The sequence below is a fragment of the Neovison vison genome, chromosome 1, assembly GCF_020171115.1.
Source record: "Neovison vison isolate M4711 chromosome 1, ASM_NN_V1, whole genome shotgun sequence".
In the NCBI taxonomy this organism is placed as follows: domain Eukaryota; kingdom Metazoa; phylum Chordata; class Mammalia; order Carnivora; family Mustelidae; genus Neogale; species Neogale vison.
The window spans coordinates 84519365-84542938 of record NC_058091.1 but is presented as its reverse complement, the minus strand read 5'-3'; the positions used below and the strand labels follow the sequence as shown (position 1 = coordinate 84542938).

Below are 23574 nucleotides of genomic sequence, written 5' to 3'. Positions count from 1 at the left end.
AGTCGTGGTGATAGGGTGGCAGCCCAACCACTCAACCCTTCTGCTGTGGCTGCTCTCATATTCAGGGATAGCACCTTGTACTTGGAGGGCAGAAATATCCGTGCTGGGGTTGGGAAGATTTCTGTGGCCAAAGAGAAGGTTGGCTGAATACAGGTTTGGTTGTGATGAGCAAGAAAAGGACTCCGGTGTAGAGAGCAAACACTAGTGGGATCTGCAGCAAAGTGAGGACAGCGGTTCTTCACTGAGGGTGGCTCTGCATTACTTTGTCTTGTGTCCCAGTTCTGAGGGCAGAATAGGTCACACAATAGGTGCTTAGGAAATACTGCAGAACAAATCAAAGATTCAGTGGCAAATAAACAGGCAATTGTGTGTGTCCTTTGAAAGGCTGGAAGGCCAGGAGCGATAGGGAGGATGGAGAGGGAATCAGTGTGCACTGAGGTCTAGTGACCTGAGAGAATGTCCAGAGGTGTGTAGGGTAGAGTGTGATGGGGCTTCCCTTCAAGATGACTGGCATTCTTTTTTTAAAGATATATTTATTTGAGAGAGAGTGAGAGCACAAGAGGTGTGGGAGAGAGACAGAGAATCCCAAACAGATTCCCCCCTGAGCAGAGCCCAGTGCAGGGCTCCATCCTGCGACCCTGAGATCATGACCTGAGCCAAAACCAAGAGTTGGATGCTTCAACTGACTAAGCCAGGCCAGGTGTCCCTCAAGACGACCAGCATTAAGGTGGGGTCAGAGGAGATGGCGTGGTTTGAGGGAGACTGTTTCAGACTGGTTTTTCCCAGTATTGAATTGGAGCTTCCCCTGGGTTTGGAGAAGTCCCATGGTCCATCCTGGGTGGTGAACAGAGGACAGGTGTTAGCCAGCGCCACAGACAGCCAGGGCCAAGGGGGAGGCAGAGCAAAGCCCTGCTGTGGAGAGCACAGAAGGGTTAATTTTCCCAAGAGGTCCATGTTTGACGGCTTGTGGTTTGTTGGAGAGGTATGCCCTAACATCATCCCCGGAAGAAAGGTGCCCAGGCGGAGCTGGCCAGGGGCAGCTTCCTCGAGACCCTGGCCGCCATTCTCTGAGCAGCTAATTAAAAGGGAAAAGCCTGTTAATATTTCAGCACTGTTAACTCTGCTAAATTATTAAGTGTCCATTTGCATTACGTGCATAAAAGGATCGATAAACATGTGCGAACCAGGAGCTGGGAGGAGCACAGAAAGATGGCTTCTAAGGATGCTGCCTGGGACTGGCCCAACTAGTGACTTGGAGACCATGTCCTGCATCCTGAGCCCCCAGCACTGTGCCAGGCCCTCAGGAGCTGGAAATGCACAGGGCTTAGCATAAAAGTCAGAGAGTCAGACTAAATCAGCAGGGTGTTGTTGGACAATGTACTTAACCTTGCCGAGCCTCAGTTTCCTGATCTGACAAATGGGAGCAAAAGGCTTGTTATGAGCACAGAGTAACTTGCTATTCGTGTGTATATATCGTGATGTTATTGTTAAGTTAGGGGGGTGGGTTGGGGGACACTGGAGCCTTAACTCCAGCTCCCAGCCGATCCCTCCCTGCCTCCTTTCTCCTGCTCAGCAGGTCTTTATAGGCATTGTCCTTATCCCAGCTTTTCCAGGACTGCACACGTCCCTGGACTCTCCCCAGCACCAAGCTCAGCCCCTCATGCTCATAAGGGTGTGTGGACTGGTGGAGCCAGGACCGGAACGCAGATCCTGATTCCGTACTGCCTCGCTCAGAACACTCAGGGATGCTCGTGGGAGGCTGTGAGGATGGTGGCCCTCGCCCTGCCATCTGCTAATGGGGCAGAATGAACCGATGCCAGGTGGGAAAGTCTGCAGCTCCCTTCTCTTCTCCTTCCCCACCCCCGCCTCCTCTGAAAGTTTCCAGGGCCTGCAGCCACACACCTTGCCAGAAAGAGTCAGGAGCAGGAAGCAGGACCACAGCCCCCATCTGACGATGATTAACCTTTTGAAATGCTGCGTGGGGAGGAGACCTGAAGGAAAGCCGCTGGAGCTTTACATGAAGGGTTTCCATTCATTTCGTTGCCTGCCTGCCTTCTTTGGCTCTACATCTTACTGGCAGCTCCTTGCGTGGTTAATAGCACCTCCCACACCTTGACTAGTGCCGGGGAAGAGATTCTCTCATGAGGGATGGGAGTCTCTGAGGAAATTGCCCCCCAGGTTCCAGTGAGAATTCTCTTCCGAAGCCTAGTGGGCAAGTTGAACGTGTCTTACCATGAATCCTTGAGAGTGTGAGGCTTCCTCACTGGGCTGCTGGGTGCTCGTGGTCCTGACCCCCACCTATAATTTGGGGTGTATGCTTTCTGGAGGAAAAAGGAGTGAGCCAATAGGCCAGAAACCTTCTACTAGGGACCCACTATTTCTGCCTCAGCTGTCCTCCTTATTATGCTGCATGTGTGTGACATCTCTCATGCTGTTTGGTCGTGCTCAGCCACAGGGCTGTGGGGGGGAGGCCATCATACTTGACAGACATTCGTTTTATATTGAGCTTGGGATCAGTATTTCTCCACTTGTTTTCCACAGCACTTCTCTCTCTCAAGATGCTAGGAGATCCTCTGTGAAGAAGGATCAAATACATTTGGAAAGCACTGGCTTAAACTAAGTTACATGGGTATGTTTACTAAGGGACTTTTCATAGCCTTTAAAAATCTACACTTGGGTGCAGAGACACTCTGGGAAGGAGAGAGAAGGTGCAGCATTAACATCCTGGTTTGGCAGAGGACTATCAATGAACACTTTATGGCACACAGGTTGGGAGATCCCATTTTCCTTTTCCGTGGGGCTTCGTTGAGAGAGCTCAGAAGAGTGAAATCGGAAAAGTCTCATAGACCAGAGGCAGGGAAACATACGTGGTTCTAAACTCCTGTCCTATTTTCTATCCACCAATGTGGTGTCAAACAGAGATGATCAAATCCAGCCTCCAAAATTCCCAAGGAGCTTACAATACAAACTCTGACAGCCTTGGAATTGGCATGGCAGCAGGCTCCCCAGTGACATAGGAGGGGTAAGGGAATCTGTGGAGGACTGGGACAGTGAACAGAGTTCCAAGCTAGCAGGTGAAAGACCTGGGTTCAAGTCCCCGCTCTGCTCCTATCCTGTGTCTGTGAGTGATGAGGAGAGGGCATTTCCTTTTCTGGACCTCTGCGGTCTTCTCTGCCAAAAGAGGCTAAATAAAACTTACTATTTCTGCCTTTCAGAACGAGCCAGAGGATCTTGGAAATATATACAGCAGACCCCAGGAAGGTATCACTCACCACTATCTGTAACATTAAGGCTGGTCCTTTCACGGAAAGGGCTTGCAGTGCCCCACCCCCTCTGCCCCAGGGAGGTGGGTTCTTGAGAGGAGTGTGGGATCATTTCTAGAATAATGATGCTAGCTACTATGTTTAGATGGCTTACTGTTTCTGAAAAGATGGCTTCTGTTACTGAAAAGCCCTGTTTTCGGCCCTTGATGTGAGTTTACTTACCTATCTCTCTTAACAAGCCCGTTTTACAAGTGAGAAAATGAAGGCTTAAGTAACTTGCTAAAGTCACGAAGTAACTTGCTGAGAGCTGAGTGTTCTGGGAGCTGAGAGGAGTGCTCTGAAGGGGCCTCATCCCTCCGCCCTGTTCCCAGCTCCTCCGAGGCCTTGCACCACCCTCAACAAGAATTTTAACGGATCGGTGAAAAATCCTACTGGCTTCATGACTGCTTTGAGCGTCTCTACTCTGAGATTTTGAGGGTTTGCCCTCCTGCCTCCAGAGGGCGCTCTCCTGCCCCAAACTCTTGCTCCTACTTCATCATCTCCGGATCCGTCATTTATTGAGGGAGCACATATTGTTTGGCCAGATGTTTTACAGACATTGTCTTAAACCCTCACGCCAGCCCCGGGAGAAGGTATTATTGTTCCCATTTTATGAAGGGAGAGGCTTAGGCTCAGAGAGGTTAAGTAACTTACCTAACGTCACCCAGTGGGTGCGTAGCAGAGGCAGGCATTAGTCCCAGATTGTCTTCTTTTCCCATTTCTCTAAAGGATATCTCTCCTCTGCTCGCTGTTCCTGGACGCATCCCCTGCTTGAAAGTAGTCCTAGCACTTACAGAACTCTGAAGCCATCCTGTTCATTTCTGTTCCCTTGTTTGCTATCCATCTCCCCAACACTGCTCCGTCATTGTTTGCTTTTCCAGATAGTCTCACCCGTACCCAAGCAGCAGCTGCCGCCTCGAAGCATTTGTTGTTTGACAGACTGAATGAAGGGATTATGATGTCATGGTGCCTCTTGACACCGGTCCTGGCCTGGTTGCCTTTGGAATAGAAGCTGCTGCCATTAGCATTGCCTTCCTAGGGCATGTGGAGCAGGAGGCTGAGGTTAAGTGGGGCAGAGCCTTTGGGGGCCTGGGACTTGGTGGAGACTCTGTTGGTTCGGGGTCCCAAAACACAATTCTAGCCATTCCAGGGGTAAGCAGAGTGGGGGAGACTGGTTCACGTTAACAAAGCTCAGTGGGAGGCCACCGGCAAAGTGAAATACCAAGGCCATGGGGTCCCGGGCACCCCTTGCTCCAGAGGGAAAATCTACACCTCGAACAAGTCAACCATGGGAAGCAGCTCATGAAATAGGAATCAGAGTAAAGGGAGTGGGTAGTTGTAATGGTTTGTGTCAACCAAGGAAACTAGATCACCTCAAATGGCAATTTTTTAAAAATTGAAGTGTACTTAGGAACAACCAAATCTTAAGCAAATAACCTGATGCACTTTTACATATACGTCCGCTCATATAACCACCACTCAAATTCAGATGTCGACTTCTCCATCAGATCCGATGGGATCCCACCTTCTCCCCAGAAACTTCTGGTGTGCCCTTCCCAGCAAATAACTCCCATCCCCACCTAAGGGCAACCATGGTTACTTTAAAATCGGTTTTTCCAGTTTTGGATTTCAGACACATGAAGTCATTTACTATTTACTCCTTTGTGTCTGAGTCCTTCCACCCAGATTGTCCAGGTGAGATCAACAGTGCTGTTGTGTCTATCAGCGTTATTTTATTTTATTTTTTTTTAAAGATTTTATTTATTTATTTGACAGAGAGAGATTACAAGTAGGCAGAGAGGCAGGCAGAGAGAGAGAGGAGGAAGCAGGCTCCCTGCCGAGCAGAGAGCCCGATGCGGGACTCGATCCCAGGACCCCGAGATCATGACCTGAGCCGAAGGCAGCGGCTTAACCCACTGAGCCACCCAGGCGCCCTATCAGCGTTATTTTATTTTGTTTTATTTTTTTAAATTTTATTTTTGTGTAATATTCCAGTGTATGATTGTACCAGAATGTATTTACCCATGCTAGTCTTTTTTTTTTAATTTTTTATTTTTTATAAACATATATTTTTATCCCCAGGGGTACAGGTCCATGAATTGCCAGGTCCACACAACCCCACAGTAGTCTTTTTTTTTTTTTTTTAAAGATTTTATTTACTTATTTGACAGAGAGAGATCACAAGTAGGCAGAGAGGCAGGCGGGGGGGGGGAAGCAGGCTCCCTGCTGAGCAGAGAGCCCGATGTGGGGCTCGATCCCAGGACCCTGGGATCATGACCTGAGCCGAAGGCAGAGGCTTTAGCCCACTGAGCCACCCAGGCGCCCCTACCCATGCTAGTCTTTCCAATTTTAGTATATGTGCTGCCGAAGCGAGCACTACCCATGCTAGTCTTGATGGACCTATGGGTGGTTTCTCATTTTTAGCTCTAATGAATACAGCTGCTATGGATATTCTTGGACCTATTGTTTGGTTGTTGTAAACACTCATTCGCACTGGGCACTACACAGGAGTGGAGATGCTGTGTCATGGGATACCCTTGTCTAGCTCGAGGAGGTACTGCCAAAATCTCTTCCACAGTGGTTCTATCATTTTAGAGTTTGATCCTCTTAAGAGTTAATGTTAGGTCATCTTAGTGATGTTACCATCCATGATGCTCCTTCTCCAGTGAGGAAACGTGGCCGGTGGCCAGAGGCCTTGTGTCTGCGGGCCAGACTTTGTGCTGGTCAGACCCTGAGAAAGTCCAGCTCTCCAGCTCCTTTTCAGTATTCCTTATCAGTCACCGAACCTTCTGTTGTTACAACACTGCTTGGCTACGGGCAAGCCACAGTGTCCAAGATTACAGCTTATCTTCCACTGGAACCTGTTAAATCAATGTCTTCCTTGAGGAGAGGCACCCTAGGCCTCTTGTAGACATCCACGCAACCTTCTGGTCTTATCAGCAACTGGCATGCTCATTGTGCATGGGGGGGTTGTTTCCTGATGAGATTTCCTTTGGACCTTGGCCACAGATGGCCCTCTCTTCCACGGAATGGTGATGTTCATGCATTTTCGTCACAAAGGGTGACAGTTTCAGACCCATTCCCTGGATTCCAGGGTGCATCTTATATATGGACTATGCACCGATTACAAAATTTATAGAAAGTATGAGTTGAGAAGGATCTCAGAGGTCATCTAATTTGCTCCTCTGCCATAGGAGAGGAAACTGAGGACCATGAGGTCTGACTGGCCCAAGGTTGCAGAACTTGTCTCCTGACAGTTATCCTCGGTTCCTTCCTCTATGACAGCCAGGCAGGCAGGGCGGTGGTGTGGATGCTCAGACTCTTGACTGCTGGCAGCTGCTACTATTTGCAGAACCTTCTACTGTTTGTAGAGACTCTAATGGTTCAGCATGGCCTGTGTTGCTCCCAGTTGCTACCCCACAAGCTTTTTGACCTACAGCGGGGCCGCTCTGTATACCCACCTCTGTAATAGTTCACGACTGTCCCATCCGTGTTGGTTGGAGAGACTCTGGTAAGGCGCTGCTTGGGGTAACTACAGGACACATCAGGGTTTACTAAGCACGTCTCATCCAGTCTGTTACTGTCACACCCACCCTCATGAGTTGTCAGGGCCGGCAGCATTCTCTCTGTTTTAGAGATGAGAAAATAAAGGTCCAGAGATCACTCATGGTTTACTCCAAGTAATATATATAATATAGGACTCTGCCCTGTCACCCAGCACAAAGCTTCCCTGAGACCTGGTGAGAAAGTTGCTTCCTCCTAGAGCCTTTTGGGATTCTTCCTCTAACAGAGCTCTCTCTCTCTCGCTCTCTCTCTCTCTCTGTCTCGCTCTCTCTCCTCTGATCTTCGAGGGCCTTCTGTACCTTTTTTATGATGCTTAGCAACATCACCATGGGATATTCTTGTAAATTCACCCATTCAGTGTTCATTGATTGCCCACTGTATTCAAGGCCTTGTGCTGGGAATAATAAGGTAGAACTCATGGTTTGGTAGACGGAAAAGCTAGAACCCTGGATCTGGCAGACAGGCAGATCGAGGCTCTTTTGTCACACTGGGAGAGTGATGGCTACAGGAGGAGGGTGGGCACCGGTCAGTCAGGGGAGGCTTCCTGGAGGAAGCTACACATTTTATGTACAGGCTTTACCTCACCCTTGTGCCCCTCTTTAGGGCAAGGACTCTGTTTTCACCCCCTTGTGCCCCTGGTGCCCACCTCCACTTTCTTCATCCCACAGCTGTGAGCAGACAGGTATGAACTCGGAGGCCTTGCCCTCCTCTTCAGAGCCCAAACATTGCTGGGCTGGGGGCTGGACACTTAGGGAGGGGCTGCGTACTTCTCCCAGTCAGTCATCTTCCCTTTGGGTGTTGTAACCACATCCTGCTGTGGTCCCCTGGCCCTGGTCCCTGTGAGAAAGGCCAGGGAGGAGCCACTCGTTTGAGAGCTTCCAGGCCTCCAGAGAGAGCTTCTGTCCCTTGAGGAGGTTGACCCAGGCTCAGGGAGCAATGAGGGAAGAGTAACAGGCCTTTGGGTAAGGGGAATGGGCAGTCTGTGGGACTGGGAGATATCTTGATCAAGCTCTCTAAAAGTAAAGCCTAGGATGGTTGAAGGGGTGCAGGTCAGGCACATGATTTACTGAGAAAGTGCTCTCAGCAGACATTGGAATGGGGAGCAGCCAGGCAACAATGTGGTTCAGTTGCTTTAGTCTCAACCTGTTCCCAGGGGACTGTGGAGTGTAAGTGGCACATAGTCATTTCACCAGCAGATAGCAGATGGTGGGGAAGCTATCAGTCCTTGGACTCTCTGTGTGTGTATTTGGGAAAGGGGTGATCTCCTGGGTATTTCTGGTGAAGGACAATTCCCAGGGGAAGGTAAGCTCTGTGCACCTAGCAGCTAATATTTTCAGAAGCTGGGGCGTGGATGCCCCCACCAGGTGTGTGTGGGGGAAGCGCCAGCATCTTCTATGACAGGGGCTGCTAAGACATCGATGCTCATCGAGTGACAACCAATTTTATACAGATACTGAGGCCCTCATACTCATCAGCTCACTGACAGCCCAGATCTCTTGCAAGGAGAGAGGGCTGAGGAGGAACTGGCCTCTTGCTGAGTCCTTGACCTTTCTGGTTCTGGCCTGTGGCCCTGGGAGTGTCCTTTCTAGAGCTCAACAGGTCAGGCCTCTGAGGAATGACCTGGGGAAGTCTGGACTGCCGCCTCCCGCTAACATACTCAGAGGCGGGAGCCTTAGACCACCCCCTCTGGCCTTGGCGCCTCTTGCCTAAACCTGTCCCCTCTCCCCACTTCCAGCTCCCGCCCAGGCTCAGATTGTCCATGCAGGCCAGGCGTGTGTGGTGAAGGAGGACAACATCAGTGAGCGTGTCTACACCATCCGGGAGGGGGACACCCTCATGCTGCAGTGCCTCGTCACCGGGCACCCTCGGCCCCAGGTAAGCGCCCCCCTGGCCTCGCCTCCTCAGTCTCCAGTCCACCCTGGGATCAGAGCCACGGAAGAGGCAGTGGGAGCTGGGGACAAGAGGCAGACAAAGTTGGCAAGCCAACACAAGACAAAAGACTGGGTCTGGGAAAGAGCTAGAAAATGAACCCCGTAGGGAAGGGCTGGAGGCCATGAGCTTATTCACCTGAAAACATTGACGACTGAGGGGAAAAATTAAATGGCAGTTGTTCAATTCCACTTCATTCCTGTTGTTTCTGTGGGGCAGACAGTTCCTCAGAGGCATATTCCGCCTCCATGTGAGGGCAGCCCTCACGCACTGACACTGTGTTAGGTGCTTCCCCAACGTCTTCTCTTTGGCGCCTCACGACCAGGCTGTGGGGGAGACATGAGGGCTTCTGTTACACAGCTGAGGAAGTCAAAGCCTGAGGAGGTTGAGTGAACTCCCAAGATCACACAGCTCCTGGAAGGGTGGAAGCAGAACCCTGAATCCAGTACCCGTGTTCTCTGTAGCTTAGCACACTTCCCCACAGTGTGTCTGTCTTTGGGTTGGGGGCTCTGCATGTTACCAACCACATAGGATGCACTCTCCTTTTTGGGAAGCTTCAGGTAGGCAAGCCCCACACTCTTGAGGTTAAAAGACTGAAAGCAATAGAAAGCAGTGGAAGAGGAGTATCTGGTAATGCCAGGTATATTTTGTCACAGACCAAGTATGTGGTTTAGTCAGAACAGTTGGCCAGTTATCACTAAAGCTGATGGGAAGAGGCAGGAGGTGGGCTGGAGGGATAGTTGGAATTTGCGGGTGAATGGCTGTGGTATTTAAGAGCAGCAGAAGATTCTTCATTGGGTCCTGGAGAGGACAATGAAATGCAGAAGCATTTTTTGGGTAATTTGGGGGCACAGCGATGACTTTGATAGGTTTGGCCTGGAGACAAATAAAAGGACAAGGAAACTGCGAAGGACTCAACCTGAGACCATCAACACCTCTTGATTCTTCTCTAAGTTTTGTTTTGAAGTGATAGCAATGCTGCCATTCTTCAGTTGCTGTTTGCGTCAGGTGCGATGTCAGTATGGTCCCCCGGAATGCCAGGGAGGCCACTGGGCCATCTCTCCCTAAAGCTGCACTGGCCACCTGCGTGTATCCCCTTGTGCATTGCCTTTATGAGTGGTTTGTGGCTGGGGCTCAGTGTGTGTCCACACATTCTTTTTTCTACTTCCATCCACGATGTCATTCTTCTTCCTGCTACCTAGGCTCAAACGCTTAGGATACAATATGGCTGTGTGCCATCTAATTCCCCACATGTAGCCAGCCTCTGAGGCTTCTGTTTTTATGTCTCTTGCCTGGACCTTCTGTTTCTATTCCTCATTACCTCTAAAGCTCAGACCTGCAATCCTAGCCCTTGGACCACTGCAGTAGGCTAACTGCCCCCCACCCCCACCATGTTCCCACATCTCCCCCTCCAATTCACTTCTGTACCTTGCTCCCAGAATTGTCATCCTCAGACCTGCTGTAATATGATGGAATATTACTCCCCTGCTCAGAGACCTTCCATGGTTTACCTATTACCTACGAGACCCAGTTCAGGCTGCTAGGGATGGAAGTGAAGAAACCCCTCCACACACACACACAGTTTGGCCCCACTGCCATCCTTCTCATACTCATACTATGCTCCAGTCACACTTGCCCAAAGAAACCCTATTCGTTCCTGCATTAGCCACTGCTGTTCACCTCTCCTGAAATGCTGTCTATCTCCTTGTTTGCTCAGTTCATTAAACACGTATTTACTGAGCACCTGCTATGTGCCCAGTGCTGTGATAGGCCCTGAAGATGCAGTTGCAGTTCCCATTGTCATGGAGCATCCAATATAGCAGGGGAACAGGGAAGGAGCATCTCATAGCCCACTCTGAGGTCAGGCTAGAGGAAGAAGTGGATATGGAATTCCCCACTCCAAACAAATAACAAGAGAGTAGGAATCTCAAAGGCCAAAATGAAGAAAGAATGTGTAGTAATGGTAGTGAGCAGAATGTGAAGAACATATCCTTGGAGGGGCTTGAACTACATAGCCACCTCAGGGATAGTAGCATGAATAGATGCACAGGGACTATGAGTTGAGGCCACAGGTTCATCTGTGGCTGGAAGCTACACATGGACTCTCTACCTAAAGCAGGAAGCTTGACAAGGGCACCCCCTGTGAATGGGGCCCAGAAGTCTCTGTCCCACAGCCCAGAGTGATGGCAGAGAGCAGAGTCTGCTTCTGGACGTGTGTACAAAATGTCGTCTGTATAGGAGCACACCCCTTGGGCTGTCTGTGTCCACCGTCCAAGTGGTGAGGACACCAAAGCTAAGAAACTAATATAAAAACTAGCTGGAACCTGTGAACCCATGGGTCTTGGGCATAGGCAACCATAAAGCAACACCCAACACAGGCCTGTGAGGGCCCACATGGAACTTCTGTGGAGAAAACTCCCATGGAATACAAGCCCGTGGAGTAAAATTTTAAAACAATATTTAGAAATACAGGGCCAGGAGGGCCAGTCCAGAGACTTGAAGAATTGAACAATTCACATCTGAGGAAACAGACAAATCAGAGTCATCTGAAAGGATCTTGAAAATAAACATGTTTGAAGGGTTTAAAGAGATAATGAAAGATTATACAACCTGATTATGATTAGTTAGATATGAGGGCGAAAACCAAGTAGAAATCCTAGAAATAAAAACAATATGGTCCTTTGAAAAATTTGGGCTCAATACCATAGAGATAGCTAAAGAGAAAATTAGTGAATTGGATGAATAGATCTGAGGAAATCAACTACAGTGCAGTCTGGAGAAGATCAAGAGATGGAAAATATGAAAAGGAAGTTGGGAGACATGGAGGCTAGAATGACAAGGTACAACATAAACTTAGGACAGACTAGAGAAAACTGTGAGAAGGCAACATCTAAAGAGATAAAGGCTGAGAATTTTGTAGAATTGAAGAAAAGTACAAACCCTGCAGTGGCCATATCCTGCATGAGAAAGTTGCCCTTCACCTGCTTCTCCTCAACCTTATTGTTTTTATGGCCTATGGCCTGCCCTCTTCACTGAGATCAGGGGCTTTGCCCTGTCTCAGTAATAAGCAATCCTCCCCAAATTTAAGTTGGAAGCTTCTTTACCCTACTCTCCAATTCTTAAGATTTAATGACCTGGAATTGATCAATTTTTCTTAAACCCCTGCTACTCTGAGTAGTTGCTCCAGTGTCTTGTGTGATCCTTGCTAGTTTGCCACAATCTACAGCAATGTTAATAATAAGGGAAATTCATTGAGTGATGAATATATACCGGGGGCTACACTTAGGTGCATTACGCTTGTTTCTAAACCTCTGCAAAGCGTAAATTATGCTGTGTAATAGTTATAGTTATCTACTGCTGTGTAGCAAATGCTCTCAAACTCAGGGGCTCAGAACAACAAATGCTTGTTGCCTCACCATTCCTATTGGACCAGAATCCAGGAGCGGCTTAGCTGGCTGGTTCTGGCTCATGGTCTCTGAGGAAGTTGCAGCCATTTGAGAACTGACTGGGATGAGAGGACCCGCTTGTAGTCTACTTCTTGTGGCTGTTGACCTGATGTTTCCCTTCTTCCCTGGTGGACCCCTCCTCCCTCCAGTGGGCTGCTCATGGCAAGCCAGATGGCTTTCCTCAAGACAAATCATAGTCCTTCATAACCTGATCTTGGCAGTGACATACCATCAGGCCAACTGTGTTATAGGAGTCATACAGCCCATCCCTCGTACAAAGTGGGAGAGCACCCCAGAAAAAAGAACTAGAGACCGGGATCACTGGCCACCATCTTGAAGGCTGGCTACCCCATAGGCCTCTCCTGCAGATGAAAACTCTGAAGTTGAGAGAGGAGTAACCTACCCAGGGCCACCAAAAATTTTAGAAAATTCTTAGTCTTATGGACACTAAGGCACATTTAGTCCTTTCAGGAACCCTAGGTGGGGGTAATATTTTCCATTTTCCCCATGAGGAAAGGAGGGCAAGGGGGAAAGGGGAGGGTAATTTTGGCCGATCCAACTTGCCTCTTAACCACTGCGCTATACTTCCTTCTTTAAAGCTCCCTCCCTCTGACCCTAGATTCCCCAGATTCCTTCCCAAGGCATCCTACCCCATCCTGTATTCCCCTGGGGGGGGGTTAGTTTTGGGGAGTGGGGGTGCTCCATGGGTACTCAGGAAAAACAATGGGGTAGGAGGGAGACGCCCCATCCTCCCTGCCCAACCCCTCACTGCCGTGGCTACTCTGCCCTTCCCCGTGGACCCAGGTGCGCTGGACCAAGACGGCTGGCAGCGCCTCGGACAAGTTCCAGGAGACGTCGGTGTTCAATGAGACGCTGCGCATCGAGCGCATTGCGCGCACACAGGGCGGCCGCTACTACTGCAAGGCCGAGAATGGCGTGGGCGTGCCTGCGATCAAATCTATCCGCGTGGACGTGCAGTGTGAGTTGGGGCTGGTGGTGCCCCCAGGATGCTCAGGCTGGGCTGGAGGAGGTGGGTAGAAAGGAGGCTGGCGAAGCGACCTCTCGTGGAAGAGCACAATAGAGACTCCCGGCCCAAAGGGGCATTACCTGCTGTTCCTATGGTGTGTCTCACCCTATACCCTTAACACGCGTCCCCCATAATCCATACAAACCCTGCAGCAGCCCTCTCAAGTGTTCAGGGAGGGTGGGACAGGTTGGATTAGACGATTTTCACAGATTATGAGGTTATGAGGGGGGCGGGGGCACAGGGAGTTGTGACTTGTTCACCCGCAAAGGTTCTCTTGACTTGTTCACCCGCAAAGGTTCTCTTGATTGCCCTTCTCACAGTACGTCATGTCTCTGCTTTGGCCCCAGGGGCAGCTCTGAAACTTCCCTGCCCGTACCACTTACAGGACCAAGCACCCCTTAGTCCTGACTGCTGGTTGAAAGGGAAGCCCCTAGTCCCTACCTGCCTGCCATAGAGATACCCCTTAACCCCAAGAGGCTATTTCACTGCTTGCCACCTGCCTCTGTGCTAGCCCAGGCTAACTCTAGTTACCCTGAAGCCCCAGGGGCAAGCCAAGGGACCTGTCTTGTGCCATCTTAATGTCTTCAATGAGCCTACCCATTAGATATGCTCTGTGCCCCTCCCCGCCAAAGTGAGATCCCCAAGTGGTGAGCAATGGAATCTTGGACCCTTCTGTCCTCTATCAGTCACCCAAAGTCCTGCCAAACCCTGGGGGTAAGGGTCATTTCTTGATTTATTTGTGCTGGAAGGGACTGGCAGGCATGGCCTGGATGTCATTCGTGCCCTACCTCCACCCCTGGCCTTTGTTATGACTTCTGTCCAAGTGGGCTGTGTGAGGACAGAATGATGGGACAGTTGTCATAGGATGTTAGGCTGTGTAATGTGGGTACCTTTGGTTCACAATGCTAGCTGTCCATTAGAATGTCTGGGGGTCTTTATAAGAAACTACTGATGCCTTGGTTCCACTTCCAGAGATTCTGATGTAATTGGGTATGGGGCCCAGACATTGGGATCTTTTCTTAAACTTTTTTTTTTTAATTGAGGATTAACCTACATCCAATAGAGTACACTAACCTCAAATGTACAGTTCAATGAGTTTTTATGTCTATGCATGTGTAAACACCATCCAGTTCAAGAGCATTTCCAGGACCCCAGAAAATTCCCTCATGTTCCCTCCCAGTCAATAATCTCCTTAGAGGCAATCATTCTTCTGACTTCTGACACCATCAATGAGCTAAGCCAGGCAGTGGTATTGAAAAGAAAAGTATCCATGTGATTCTGTCATGCAAACAAAGGTGAGAACCACCACCCTAGTCCAATTTACCAGTGAGGAAACAAGCCCAGAGAGAGAAGGGACTTAGGCAGGTCACACTGCAAATTAGCAGCTAACCCAGGATCTGAACCAGTGTCCTGATTTCTAGTCTGCAGCTGCTTCCTCCATCCCATGACAGGAAGGTGAAGAAAGACACCCCCATGCAGGGCCGGGGGCAGGGACAGCTGGGAAGCTGTTAAGTCTATTCCCCTGCCTCTAATGGGTTGGGAGACCATCTGGCTCTCTGGAAGCTTCCCTTGAGAGTAGCTTAGCTTTCCTATGGGGCTGCCAGAAAACCCAGCCCCCTACCTTTGGGTCAGCCAGCCCTGACCCCCCTGGCGTGGTATCCTTGCAGACCTGGATGAGCCCGTGCTGACGGTGCACCAGACAGTGAGCGATGTTCGAGGCAACTTCTACCAGGAGAAGACGGTGTTCCTGCGCTGTACTGTCAACTCCAACCCGCCTGCCCGCTTCATCTGGAAGCGGGGCTCTGACACCCTGTCTCACAGCCAGGACAATGGGGTCGACATCTATGAGCCCCTCTACACCCAGGTCAGGATGGACAGTAGCCAGCCTGGTCTCCTCATGGCTCGCCCCACACTCTTCCTTCTGCACCCTACAGGGGAGGGGGATGCGAAAACTGAGGTCTCATGATCCCGAGTTCCAGGGACTGCCCTGACTCCAGTTATTCTGTTCTGATGTCAGAGGCATGCATTCTGATTGGGCTTCAGATATCCTGAGCCAAATGAAATCAGGGCAGAAAGGTCAGGGAGGACAGGAGAATCCCCGAGGCAACATGTCCTCCAGGGTCATGGCTAGTTAGGAAAGGCACCCCCCCCCAACCAGGAGCAGACACGTAATGCCCCAGTCTTCTGGCTGGCAGAGTATTGGGAACTCGGGCAGGTGCAGTGGTAGCTGGGGGCAGAGAGATGACTGCACTTCCCACAGGACCCCTGCAGTCCTGGGAGGTGGTGAGGAAGCTACTAGGGGAGGCTTTCTGAGGTTGCTATCCCAGGTGGCAAGGCTCGACATGTGGACATGGCCTGGGGGCCAGTCCCATGTTTGCATAGGTTGTAAGACAGAACAGGAGTCCTTCCTTACCCCCCATTTCCCAGAGGGAGAGAATTGAGGCCTTGGTCCTGGCCAGTGTGTCCCAGGACAGCATCAGATGCAGAGAAGCTCACGGTACGGAGTGGGCAGCATCCACCCCAGGCTGCGGCTCCCTAAGGATAAACTGTGGAGGTTGGAAAGATGGGAATTAAAGGAGGAATTTAGCTTCTGCCTATGGTGCTGGGTGAATGTGTGTGGGATCCCTGGGACCCAAGCAGGCCCCTTACCCCAGTGCGCTGCTGCTACCTAGGGGGAGACCAAGGTCCTGAAGCTGAAGAACCTGCGGCCCCAGGACTACGCCAGCTACACCTGCCAGGTGTCTGTACGCAACGTGTGTGGCATCCCGGACAAGGCCATCACCTTCCGGCTCACCAACACCACGGGTACAGGACTTCCCTGCCCGACCCCCTCGCCCACCCGGGCTGACTTCCCAGCTAGGAGACAGTGCCCCGCCCCACACAGGACTCTAGGCACCGCACCACGAGCATCTCCCTTCCTCCCCTCTGCCTGCTCCCTGCCTTCTCCCCAGTCTTCCTTCAGGCCTTCCCCAAGCCCATGGGTTCTCCTCCCCCTCAGCTCCCTCAGAGCTGCCTCACAGTCCCCTAAGACCCCACCTCCTTGTCCTCATAGCACCACCAGCCCTGAAGCTGTCTGTGAATGAAACTCTGGTGGTAAACCCGGGGGAGAATGTGACCGTACAGTGTCTGCTGACAGGCGGTGATCCCTTACCCCAGCTGCAGTGGTCCCATGGGCCGGGCCCGCTGCCCCTGGGCGCTGTGGCCCAGAGTGGCACCCTCAGCATCCCTTCAGTGCAGGCCCGGGACTCTGGCTACTACAACTGCACAGCCACCAACAATGTGGGCAACCCTGCCAAGAAGACGGTCAACCTGCTGGTGCGATGTACGTGGGTCTGAAGGGGCGGGAGGGGACTCGGGTGGCAGATGGGGGTGGGGGGCTGCCCTCCAGAAACCACTGGGGAACTGGGAAAGGGGCTTGTCTGCTTCCTTTTGGTAGATGAGGTTTGCTGAGGGGCTGTGTTCCACGCACTTTGATTTCCCTGCAATTCTGATGTCTGTCTGCTGGCAGCAGGACTACAATTTGTATAAAGTTTTATTTGTGATGTACATTTCCAAATGTCATCTCAACAATGGAAGAAGTGGGAAGGGCTGGTATTGATTACTCACCTTTTTTTTTTTTAAATCTATTTGACACTCAGAGATCACAAGTAGGCAGAGAGGCAGGCAGAAAGAGAGAGGAGGAAGCAGGCTCCCCGCTGAGTAGAGAGCATGATGCGGGGCTCGATCCCAGGACCCTAGGATTATGACCCGAGCCGAAGGCAGAGGCTTTAACCCACTGAGCCACTCAGGCACCCCAGATTACTCACTTTTTTAAAAAAATACTTTTTATTTATTCATGAGAGAGAGAGAGAGAGAGGCAGAGGAAGAAGACGCAGTCTCCCCATACAGCAGGGAGCCCAGTGCAGGACTTGATCCCAGGACTCTGGATCATGACCTGAGCCAAAGGCAGATGCTTAACTGACTGAGCCACCCAGGCATCCTGATTGCCTACATTTTTCTTAGATTGGGAAACGGAGGCTGCCAAAAGCTAAATGTGGACATTCCAGCCTTTAAGAGAAATTTCCTGACTCTTCCCATACAATGGTTTTTACATTTTTCACAGAATTAAAATGAAAATAACATAATTTGCACATACCCCATATGCAAATCTTTATTCGCAAAGCGTGTCAGTGAGTCTGAAGGTAATTACTAAATGTAAAAATGATACAAAACTTGGGGCACAATTAAAGAAGTATAAACACCCTCCCTATTAAACCTCAGCCTCATTCGCTTCTCAGTGTGATCTTGATTTTGCTACTGGGCTTGAAGGAGAAAGCTTTTTTTTTTTAAGTTTTATTTATTTAAGTAATCTTTGCACCCAACATGGGGCTCGAACTCACGACCCTGAGACCAAGAGTCACACACTCTACTGACTGAGCCAGCCAGGCGCCCCAAAAGAGAAAACTTGAAATTTTTCTGACTTAGAAGTAACTTTAGGTTGTTGTTTGTTTGTTGCTTATTTATTTGAAGATTTTAAAGATCCAGGCTTTTTTGCAGCTCTTTAACCCTTGAAAAATAAAGTATAGCTTTGGTCAAATCCAGGGGAAAGTCTTCTGCTGAAATGGTCTCTCCTTTTTGTTCTTCCCCTTCCAACTATTCTCTTTTCTGACTCTTCTCACAAGAAGAAGCTAGCTCTGGGTGACTTTTTACTTAATCAGAGCAAGAAAGACAGTAGCCAGATTGTTGCTGATAGCTACTTTTTTCTTTGATCTTTTTTTCCTGTCAGATATTCTTTACCACCTAATTCCATTTGGCCTTTAAAACCTGGAGATTGAAGTTTATATCACATACTTATGGTCCCCTCTTAGGGTGACACACAGCCTTCTTTGCCCAGCCCAGTCCTAGTTCTTGGCTATTGTACCAGAGACCTGTCGAATTAGCACCCACTACTGAGAATTCTGTCTAGGGCCGCCTGGGGAGGCTCAGTCAATTCAGTGTCCAACTCTTTTTTTTTTTTTTTTCAGATTTTTATTTATTTATTTGACAGACAGAGATCACAAGTAGGCAAAGAGGCAGGCAGAGAGGAAGGGAAGCAGGCTCCCCGCTGAGCAGAGAGCCCAATGTGGGGCTCGATCCCAGGACCCTGGGATCATGACCTGGGCCGAAGGCAGAGGCTTTAACCCACTGAGCCACCCAGGTGCCCCCAGTGTCCAACTCTTGATCTCAGCTCAGGTCTTGATCTCAGGGTCAGGAGTTCAAGCCCTGCTTTGGACTTCACGTTGGATGTGGAGCCTACTTAAAAAGAAGGAGAAGAATTCTAACTCTTGGCTACGTCCGACAGCATTCAGATTTTTCAAAGAGGCTAAACCCTTTTCCCCTAAACTCTGTGTTTTATGTAATTTCATGTAAAGTGATTGTATTAGGCTTTTATTATAAAAATTGCACATACTTGTTGCTGCAGAAGCAAACAGTACAAAAGGATAAAAATGTGCAAATTAAAATTTCCCCTCAGCCCCACTCTCTAGATAGAAATGCTATTACATTCTGGTACCTCTTTCCAAAATTTGTACTTTGCATATTCACGGTTTAAAACAAGAATAAAAATAAAGCAGTGCAGGTTTTAAGAGTGCGGGCCGAGTCTGAATTCAAGGTTGGCTATTTCTTTGGGCAAGTGACTTAAACCGTCTGGGTCTCAGTTCTCTCCTTTGCAAAATGGGGACAGCAGAGTGCCTCACTGCAAGACTGTGGGATGGGCGAGATGAGTAAAACCACGTCAAGGGCTTGGAACGGTATCTCTCATGTTTAGTCAAGAGCATCTATGACAATTAATAAACCTACTTTTCTACAGCCAGCTGTTTTGAATTTTTAAAAATGCATCTGAGCAAGCAGGACCATTTCCAAGCAAAGCGGTGATTTCTCTTGGAGGTGGTGGTGGTTGTGTGGGGTTGGAGCCTCCAAACTCTGGCAGTTCAAGGAGAGAAGCCAGGTCTGAATGGGGGTGGGACATAGACCCTTGGCTCTGGGCCAGCCCCAGCCACCTCTCCCTCCCCTTCTGCCCATAGCCATGAAGAACGCTACATTCCAGATCACCCCAGATGTGATCAAAGAGAGTGAGAACATACAGCTGGGACAGGACCTGAAGCTGTCATGCCACGTGGATGCGGTACCCCAGGAGAAGGTGACCTACCAGTGGTTCAAGAACGGCAAGCCGGCACGCATGTCCAAGAGGCTGCTGGTGACCCGAAATGACCCTGAGTTGCCTGCGGTCACGAGCAGCCTAGAGCTCATTGACCTGCACTTCAGCGACTATGGCACCTACCTGTGCGTGGCTTCCTTCCCAGGGGCACCCGTGCCTGACCTCAGCGTCGAGGTCAACATCTCCTCTGAGACAGGTGGGCAGCTGAGACGGCATGGGTGTGTGTGTTGGGCAGGGGAGGGAGCTGGAGAGGCCCACAGAGGGAAAGTGGGCACAGTAGTTTGGAGAAAGGAGATCAGAGTGAGGGGAACATGATTGTGCTGACTCTGTGTTCTGCACACATTTATTAAGCACCTGTTGTATGCCAGGCATTGTCCTAGGCTCTGGGTAGAATGGTGGGCAAAATGAGTTCTGCTGGCATTAAACGAAGCAGGAAGGCAAACATTTTTCTGATAGTCTCACAAATAAATATATCACTGCAAACTGTGATACACAAGTCAGGAAAGTTTCCTAAGATAGAATGTTTGATCTGAGATCTGAGGGAGGGGTAGGACTTTGCTAGGCAAAAGAGAACAAGGGAGGGTGAAAGAAAAAGGGAGGCCACAGAAGCAGCATGTGCAAAGGCCCTGAGGGAAGTAAGTGTGGGGACCAAAGTGCAGCTGGGAGAATGGCATGAGATGGAAGAGAGTGGACGGGTCAGCAGGTACCACATAATGCAGGGATTTGGGTCTTTATTCAAAAAATAATAAATAACAACAATGAAATAATGACTAACATTTATTGAGTGTTTACTCTGTGTTCTGATGATTTCATATTTATCTCATTCACCTTCATGGTTTAACTTATGGGGGTAGTTCATCATCAGTTTTTAGAGATGAAGAAACAGGCTCAGGGAGTTTAAGAACCTCACCTAAGTTAACAAACAATAAGTAGTGTAGCTGGGATTTGAACCCAGACAGTTTGACTTTAGAGCCACCCCTGAAGGGTTTACAGAATGACAGGAGTTTGGAGCAGATGATTTTGGAGAGAGTCTCTAGAATCTCATCTCCAGTCCCTAGACCTTTACACCAAGATGCTGGCTGACTTTGACTAAGTCTCTTTAACTCTCTGGGCCTCAGTTTCCCCTCTGTGAGATAGTGAACCCGATGGCCTCGGAGGCCCCTTCCATCCTGACTCTTTCACAGGGAAAAGCCCTCACATCCAGGGAGCGTGTCCCTTACAAGTGGATCCCATAGCTGGGATACAGGATGGGAGAGAGAAGATGAGGCTGGGGAGCAGCAGAGGCTGGAGCACAAGGGTCTTATTGACAGAGCCAAGGTTCTGGAGCTTTAAGCTGAGGGCAGTGCAGCCTCAAAGGAAGGAGACAGCCCTTTGGCCTGTGGGGGCACAGAAGGGTTGGGAGCTGGGACGTTTTAGAAAAAGGGAAATCCACGGGCGCAGGGCCATTTCCTCCATTTGGCTCATTAGCCTGATGCCTGGGGCATGGAAGCTATTTAAGGGCCTGTGGAAATAATTTAGACCTGGAAAAACAAATTAATTGGCTCCAAAATACAAAGAGAGAACTGTACAATTAAAGCCAATACATGTATAAATGTTTACAAGAGTATGAATGATCCTAACTAGAGAGCCGGACCTCAGCTTGCCTTGTAGGGTTATTTACAATTTATATTTGGTGTAGGACATTTTAATTTGTTTGATGGGATGTAGGATGGGACCCATGGAAGTCTTTAAAAGACCCTCCAGTTGGGCAATGTGTTGGGTTGGATTGGGTTTGGCTGTGTGTAGCAGAAAATCCCAAAATTATACTAGCGGCTTAAATGAGCTAGATACGTATTTCATTTCCTCATAAAAGTGAGTGGTCCAGGCTGGAATAATGGCTCGGCTGCTCCGAGTCCTCAGGGCCCCGGGCTCCATCTTGTCTCGCTATTCCGTTATCCCTAGTGTGGGCCCCCTTTTCCACAATGGCAGGTCCAGCTGCAGCCATCAATCTGCATTCCAGCCCATAGGCAGGAGGAGAAGAGGGGCACAGTCTTTCCGTTTGAGGACCCTCATTTTCTGTCACATCCCATTGGCCAGAATTTAGTCATGTGGCCACAGCTAGACCTAACACAGGCTGGGAGACTTAATGGTTCTTCTGGCTGAGCGCCCTGCCAAACTCCAGATATTCTCTGACTTTGGAAGAAAGGGTAAGCATGTTGGAGGACAGACTAGGCATCTGTGATAACATGCCAGAAGACAAATGGAAGCTCTAACTAGATTGGGGCCAGTGGGCAGGAGAGAGGGGGTTGAAGGAAGAGGTCAGTGGGTAGAGCTGTTTAAAAGGTGGAACCCCCTTTTGTTGGGCTAAAGGGAAAGACGGAATAGGCTTCAGAATCTCTTTCTGAGTTGGGAGACCCTGAGGTGGAGAGAACTGGGGGCGGTGTGTTGTGTTTTGGAGATACTGAGGGATCTTTGGGACATCTGGGATGGGGAAGAGAGGCTAAGACCTAGGGGGAGGAAATCAGAAGCCCAAAAGCAGAGGCTAGCGGGAGCTCTAACTCTGCTCCTGCCGGCCTCCCCACCGCAGTGCCTCCCACCATCAGCGTGCCCAAGGGAAGGGCCGTGGTCACAGTGCGGGAGGGCTCGCCCGCTGAGCTGCAGTGCGAGGTTCGAGGCAAGCCGCGGCCGCCGGTGCTCTGGTCCCGCGTGGACAAGGAGGCTGCGCTGCTGCCCTCGGGGCTGCCACTGGAGGAGACCCCGGACGGGAAGCTGCGGCTGGAGCACGTGAGCCGCGACATGAGTGGGACCTACCGCTGCCAGACGGCTCGGTATAATGGTTTCAACGTGCGCCCCCGCGAGGCCCAGGTGCAGCTGAACGTGCAGTGTGAGTCTCATCGCCCCACCTGGACTACCTTCTGAGCTGTCCCTCCCGGTTCACGGGCTGACCTGCCCCTTCTTCACCCCTTTATACCCTCCAGTCCAACCAATCCCCTCCACGTACTGCTGATATGCCTAAAACCCTGCCACCCCCTACCCCGTGTTCTAATATGGGAGGTCTGTGGCCCTTGTCAACGTTTCCACTTTCCCGCCCCCATCTTCATTCCTAGGGACCCAGTGAGCAAAGAAATAACTGATTTTGACAGGTAGAAATGGGAGTTTGAAAGACCTTCAAGGGAACTGATAGTGTAAGGATGATAGTGTAAGGTAAGGATGAGAGTTAACAAACCTCATTCAGCTCTTGCCAAGCACTGTTCTAAGAACATTTTAAGAGCATTCTAAGAGCATGAACTCATTTAACCCTTCACAGCCCTATAAATAGACTCTATTATTCCCTTACTTTTACAAATAGAGAAACCAAGTCACAGGATAAGTAACTTGCCTAAGGCCCTACCAGCTAGTTTGAAGCTGGGCTGGGATTTGAACCTACTATCTAGCTCTGGGGATCTTGCTCTAAACCCCGACGTTGTGCAGCTTTTCACTACGTGGGGGAGGGGCGGGGAGAGGAGTGTGAGGGAAGGATTCGAGGCAAGACTAGAGGCCCAGTCTGGGAAGCATGGCTGGAGGAACTGGCCGGGAGGGGGTGGGTATGGGCAGGTCAGGGAGGTAGGAGCACCGCTACTGTCTATGTTACGAATGTGTATCGCTCTGAGATCCCTCCAGGCTGGGGGGTGCGGGAGCAGGGTCGAGTGCGTTGCCTCCGATCGGGCCGCTCCTCAAGCCCCATCCGGCCCCGCTGACCGCCGCCCCCGCCCCCAGTCCCGCCGGAGGTGGAGCCCAGCTCCCAGGATGTGCGCCAAGCGCTGGGCCGGCCCGTGCTGCTGCGCTGCTCGCTACTGCGGGGCAGCCCCCAGCGTATCGCCTCGGCAGTGTGGCGCTTCAAAGGGCAGCTCCTGCCTTCGCCGCCTGCTGTCCCCGTCGCCGCCGAGGCCCCCGACCACTCTGAACTGCGCCTCGACGCCGTCACTCGCGACAGCAGCGGCAGCTACGAATGCAGCATCTCGAACGACGTGGGCTCTGCTACCTGCCTCTTTCAGGTCTCGGGTGAGCGTCCCGTGGGTCCCGCCCCACCCAATCGCGTCCACCTGGGGCTAGGCTCCGCCCCAACTCCAGCCCCGCCCACGCCCTGCCTGGGCCCCGCCCCTTTCCAGCCCG

The 23574-nt window shown here is 50.5% G+C and overlaps 1 protein-coding gene across 1 annotated transcript in view; it reads left to right on the top strand.

The window, feature by feature from the left end:
• Positions 1-23574, top strand: part of MDGA1 (MAM domain containing glycosylphosphatidylinositol anchor 1) — a 57206-nt gene that overhangs the window by 21791 nt on the left and 11841 nt on the right. The window contains exons 2-9 of the mRNA XM_044250362.1: positions 8602-8741; positions 13046-13220; positions 14936-15132; positions 15941-16073; positions 16321-16590; positions 19310-19639; positions 22010-22306; positions 23179-23463. Of these exons, the coding sequence (XP_044106297.1) occupies positions 8602-8741; positions 13046-13220; positions 14936-15132; positions 15941-16073; positions 16321-16590; positions 19310-19639; positions 22010-22306; positions 23179-23463 (1827 nt within the window). The remainder of the gene's footprint in view (positions 1-8601; positions 8742-13045; positions 13221-14935; positions 15133-15940; positions 16074-16320; positions 16591-19309; positions 19640-22009; positions 22307-23178; positions 23464-23574) is intronic.